Here is a 6,000-nt window from a genome sequence, read left to right as displayed (position 1 = left end):
GCGTTTCTGTGACTGTGAACAGTTTTGTCTTGTTGTTCAAGGCAGTTTTTCTTTGATGTATTTAGTTCTATCTTTGTTTTACGTGAGTGTTCTTTATAGACAGTCTCTCTAGACGTTTTGGCGATATTGTTGGCAATTTGGTCTGGTGTAATACTTGGTTTAGTTTCTGGTAATGTGCATTTGCTCCTAGTTTCTTCAGAAGGCTCCATGATTTTCTGCTAGAGCGTCTAAAATCCAGTTTTTCAATGGTGCTCCTCCACTTGACCCTACTATCTTTGTCCAGGCTATGCAGGAGGTCATCTGCGACTTCAGATCTCCCGCTCTTCTCGTAGTCCTCATACAGCCGTTCACTACCTTCAGTCCATCCTGGTATATACTGCTGTCTAATACCCCTAGGAAAGTGTTTTTTAGCGGTCTTTATAACAGTGTCGGCAAATTTTTGGTCATGCTGAGGGGTATGAATCGTATATTAAAGTCCAGGTCTCTAGTAGAGCCAGACCAGTCAGCTTTGGAGAAATTCCACCGGTGTACTGGAGAAGTAAGGATCACGGGGATCTTTATGCCCACCTCAAGAAAGATTGGTCTGTGCCGGCTGTGCGGGATGTGTTTAACGATGTGACGGTTAACAGGGACTGGCTAAGCCCTCGGGTCGGTGGAAACAAAACATAGGTCGGGGTTTGTCTCCGACCCCATCTGGCTGATATGAAGGTTGCCATGTCTTTATGGCTGTAAATTAGGTGCATGATCTGCATCTCAGCCCATTCCATAATTCTGAGCCCGTTTGCGTCGTTTTCCCTGTACATCCATTCAGTATGGTGGCTATTGAAATCACCTGCAATTAGAGCAGGGTGGTCGACGATGGGGGGCTGGTTTGCTGGCCAGGAAACGACGGAGGTTTGTAGATGTTAATGATGGTTAAATCTCTCACTTTTACAGTAGTTTTACGGATGTTATCGCTGTCAGATGTAGAGACTAGCTTCGCATTATCAATACTTGTCTTTGCGTAAGTAGCGGTGCCATAGTTTGGGTGATATTTTGCGCTAATCAATCTTCTGCGTTCGATGACCCTATAGATGCTCATCAGAAGCTGATAAACGTATTTGATAGGATGTAGATATAGATGAACGCTTTTATAGCGACGTTAATTTTTATAGCGACGGTAATTATTCCAAGTGTTTGCACAGAGGCGGAGTCATTATCTCTGAACTTTGTGCTTTTATCGGTAATCATCAAACGACGCGATTTCAATCGTATTAATGGAACTGTATATAAACCGAAGCGAGTTTAAAGTCGTACGTTGCCAGCGCACGATCACTGTAGACGTGCTAGGTTGAAGAAGACACTATGGCGAGGTCTGCGCTGCTTACGTTGGTCTTGGTGATCTTGGTGGCAGTACACTACGCTGCAGGTGGGTTGTCGCATTGCAACATATACTGAAGAGCCAAAGAAAGTGGTGCACCTGCCTAATATCGTGTAGCGCCCCCACGAGCACGCAGAAGTGCCACAACACGGCGTGGCATGGGCTCGACTAATGTCTGATGTAGTGCTGGAGGGAATTGACTCAATGAATCCTGCAGGGATGTCCATAAATCCGTAAGAGTACGTGGGAGTGGAGATCTCTTCTGAACAGCACGTTGCTAGGCATCCCAGCTATGCTCAATAATGTTCATGTCTGCGGAGTTTGGTGGTCAGTGGAAGTGTTGAAACTCAGATGAGTGTTCCTGAAGCCACTCTGTAGCAATTCTGGACCTTTTCGATATCGCATTGTCCTGCTGGAATTGCCCAAGTCCGGGGAATGCCCAATGAACATTATCAGACAGGACGCTTACGTACGTGTCACGTGTCAGAGTCTTATTTAGACGTATCAGGAGTCCCATATCACTTCAACTTCATACGCCCCACACCAGTACACAGCCTCACAGTCCCCTGCTGACATGCAGTGCCCATTGATTCATGAGGTTGTCTCCATACCCGCACACAATTTTAAACGAGACTAGCCCGACCAGGCAACATGGTTCAAAATGGTTCAAATGGCTCTGAGTACTATGGGACTCAACTTCTAAGGTCATCAGTCCCCTAGAACTTAGAACTACTTAAACCTAACTATCCTAAGGACATCACACACATCCATGCCCAAGGCAGGATTCGAACCTGCGACCGTAGCGGTCTCGCGGTTCCAGACTGTAGCGCCTAGAGCCGCATGGCCACTCCGGCAGGCAGGCAACATGTTTCCAGTCATCAACAGTCCAATGTCGGTGTCGACAAGCTCAGGCGAGGTGTAAAGCTTTGTGTCGTGCAGTCATCAAGGGACACGAGTATGCCTTCGGCTCCAAAAGCCTATATCGATTATGTTTCGTTGAATGGTTCGCATGCCGACACTTGTTGATGGACCCAGAATTTGCGGAATGGTTGCACTTCTTTCACGTTGAACGATTCTCTTCAGTCGTCGTTGGTGTCGTTCTTGCAGAATCTTTTCCCTGATATTCAAGGTACAATCGTGAAATGGTCGTATGGGAAAATCCCCATTTCATCGCTACCTCGGAGATGCTACGTCCCATCGCTGGTGCGCCGACTATAACAGCACGTTCAGACTAACTTACATCTTTATAGCCTGCCATTGTAGCAGCAGCATCCGATCTAACAACTGCGCCAGAAACTTGTTTTCTTATTTAGGCGTTGCCGACCGCAGCGCGGCATACTGCCTGTTTGCATATCTTTCTATTTGAATACACATGCCTATACCAGTTTCTTTGACGCTTCAGAGTATGACACAGTATCATTGACTGCAGGTAATCTCATCGGACATTTATTAGTGATTGCCTTAAAAAATCAGCCCGCATCTCGTGGTCGTGCGGTAGCGTTCTCGCTTCCCACGCCCGGGTTCCCGGGTTCGATTCCCGGCGGGGTCAGGGATTTTCTCTGCCTCGTGATAGCTGGGTGTTGTGTGCTGTCCTTAGGTTAGTTAGGTTTAAGTAGTTCTAAGTTCTAGGGGACTTATGACCACAGCAGTTGAGTCCCATAGTGCTCAGAGCCATTTTTTTTGAACCTTAAAAAATCACACTGGTGTCTTTCGATTTTTTATCATTTGGGGACCCAATTTTATAGGAATGTTATTCAGATTGTGGGCTGCACGATTTGTGTCGTTAATAGTGTTAGTCTCTTGACTTGTCGTTAGGCGCCGGTACTGGTACGGCGACGTAGGGTTGGAACACAAGCATCAACGTGCATTACAGTTGCACATAGTCACCGTGGGCCTGGATAAGGTAAACAGGACTTTACTCGTAAAGCTGTTTTATCCAAACAACACCAATGGTTCAAAAATGGCTCTGAGCACTATGGGACTCAACTGCTGTGGTCATTAGTCCCCTAGAACTTAGAACTACTTAAACCTAACTAACCTAAGGAAATCACACATATCCATGCCCGAGGCAGGATTCGAACCTGCGACCGTAGCAGTCGCACGGTTCAACACCAATGGTGTTGCTGTTCTTCGTGAGTCTCTACGCATTAAAGGAGTAGTGAGAGTCCTCTTTTCACTTCGGGGTTGAAGAACATGACGCGCAAATGCGAATCAACCGGCGATTTGTGAATCGCTCCTGGGAGATGCCGACGTCCCATTGCGCCACAAACTGTTGAATAATTTACTGTTGTCGTGGCTGAGAATGTTGAGCGCAATGTGCGATCTTCGAGCAGTGCTCGAGCTGTCACAACAGCTGAACATTCCGTGGTCTAGCTTTCGAAAAGTACTACGAACAACTACGAGGGGCGTTTGAAAAGTCGGTGCAAAATAAAAACTACTTACTTGTTTGGGGTAAATCTCTTTTATTTTTCGACATAGTCTCCTTTTAGACTTATACACTTCGTTCTAATTTATTGATCCCTTCCGAATGATAGGAATTGTCCAAGTCTGCAAAATAGCTATTAGTTGCTGCAATCACCTCCTCATTTGAATAAAATCTTTGTCCCACCAGCCATTTCTTCAAATTGGGGAACAAATAGTAGTCCGAGGAGGCCAAGTCTGGAGAATAGGGGGGATGTGAAACGAGCTGGAATCCTATTTCCAATAATTTTGCAAGCACAACTGCTGAGGTGTGTGCTGGTGCATTGCCGTGATGGAAAAGGACTTTTTTGCGGTCGAATCGCAGGCGTTTTTCTTGCAGCTCAGTTTTCAAACGGTCCAATAACGATGAGTAATATGCACCTGTAATAGTTTTACCCTTTTCCAGATAGTCGATGAGGATTATTCCTTGCGAATCCCAAACCAGTCGCCATAACCTTTCCGGCCGAAGGAATGGTCTTCGCCTTTTTTGGTGCGGATTCTCCCTTGGTAACCCATTGTTTAGATTGTTGTTTGGTCTCAGGAGTATAGTAATGTATCCATGTTTCATCCACAGCGACGAAACGACGCTTAAAGTCCTGCGGATTCTTCCTGAACAGCTGCAAACCATCCTTGCAACACTTCACACGATTCCGTTTTCGATCAAGCGTGAGCAATCGCGGAACCAAATTGCGGATAGCTTTCTCATGTCCAAATGTTTACGCAAAATTTTCTGTACCCATACATTCGAGTTGTCCACAGCACTAGCAATCTCTCGCGCTTTAACTCTTCTGTCATCCATCAACATATCATGGAATTTATCAATGATTTTTGGAGTCATAACCTCCACAGGGCTTCCAGAAAGTTCAGCATCACTTGTGTCCATATGGCCACTCCGAAAATTTTGAAATCACTTATAAATTGTTCTAATCGAAGGTGCAGAGTCACCGTAATATTTATCGAGCTTCTCTTTAGTCTCCTGAGACGTTTTGACTTTCATAAAGTAATATTTAATCACCACACGAAATTCTTTTTCGTCCATTTTTTGACAATCACTAGACTTCCTTGATTCACACGAATGCCAAACACAAAGAAATAGACCAATATGGCTGAAACTTGGTGTGAGTTCTTTCCAAAGATGCTACTAACTAAACATGACCTCGATATGCACCGGTGATGCAATCTCTCTGACTTTTCAAACGCCCCTGCTATGAAATGGTGTTATGGTGAAACAAGCGCTGTATCATTTGGGAGATTCAGAGGCGAGCGAGTGCACGGGGACTTACCCCAGTTCACTGGCACTAGCGCCACGTGATCAGAACGCGCCTGTGCGTAGGATACAGGAGTATTGTGCCATAATCAAGGAATGAAATAAAAAATTAAAGTAGCTTTTCCAAACTTTTTCAACATATGCTTCAGTATATTTATGTGATCAGATGAAGATGTTTCCCTAAATACATCGTTTTAAATAAAAACTGTGTTGCAGCAAAAATTGCTAGAAAACCAAAAATTGCTCAGAATCGGCAAATGTATGCCACAATCAAATGTTTCCAGTCTCAACTTGATCGGAGCAACATATTTGTTAAAGTCCGAGTTTTTTACGAAAAATTGAAGGCATAAAAATTAGACTCAGAAATATGAAAATTCTTATGAAGTTTCAGTTTGATGTAAAAACGTTAATTGTGTGACCCCATTAAGATATCTCTAATAGTTTTCAAGTAATTTACTAAAACCTAAATCTGGAACAAAAACTTCCTTATTTTTAATAGATTTGTATCATTTATATTAATGATAGAAAGTTCTGATTAGAACACTTGATTACATCCATTAAATAATAAAGATATTACAAATTTCCAAACTTTGATGCAAATACCAATCAATACATGGTCTCTTAAACATGTTGTTGAGAGGTCATATTCTCCTATCGATGCCGTTCTAAAAAGTTTAAATGCAGTAGAGCTAGAACTTTTTCTGTAACTAAAGTCAACTTAACTACATTCATATAAAAAACATGAAGATTGTAAACTGAACATAACAGTGTTATGAAGTAACGTGTCCGAGAAAGTGGCCATTTAGATGCTGCTACCTGGGCATAGAGCAGATGATGGCAGATGTTTCGTTTGGCCGGGCGCTGCGTCCATATACAGGGTGGTCCATTGATAGTGACCGGTCCAAATATCTCA

The 6,000-nt window shown here is 43.7% G+C and overlaps 1 protein-coding gene across 1 annotated transcript in view; it reads left to right on the top strand.

The window, feature by feature from the left end:
- The first annotated feature begins 1,294 nt into the window (after nt 1–1,294).
- Nucleotides 1,295–6,000, top strand: part of LOC126234659 (mite allergen Der f 3-like) — a 101,746-nt gene continuing 97,040 nt past the window's right edge. Inside the window, exon 1 of the mRNA XM_049943393.1 lies at nt 1,295–1,408. Within this exon, the coding sequence (XP_049799350.1) occupies nt 1,345–1,408 (64 nt within the window). The 5' untranslated portion in view covers nt 1,295–1,344. The remainder of the gene's footprint in view (nt 1,409–6,000) is intronic.

The sequence above is a fragment of the Schistocerca nitens genome, chromosome 1, assembly GCF_023898315.1.
Source record: "Schistocerca nitens isolate TAMUIC-IGC-003100 chromosome 1, iqSchNite1.1, whole genome shotgun sequence".
Classification (NCBI taxonomy): Eukaryota; Metazoa; Arthropoda; class Insecta; order Orthoptera; family Acrididae; genus Schistocerca; species Schistocerca nitens.
The sequence above is the reverse complement of the archived record's forward strand: the minus strand, read 5'-3'. Positions and strand labels throughout refer to the sequence as shown.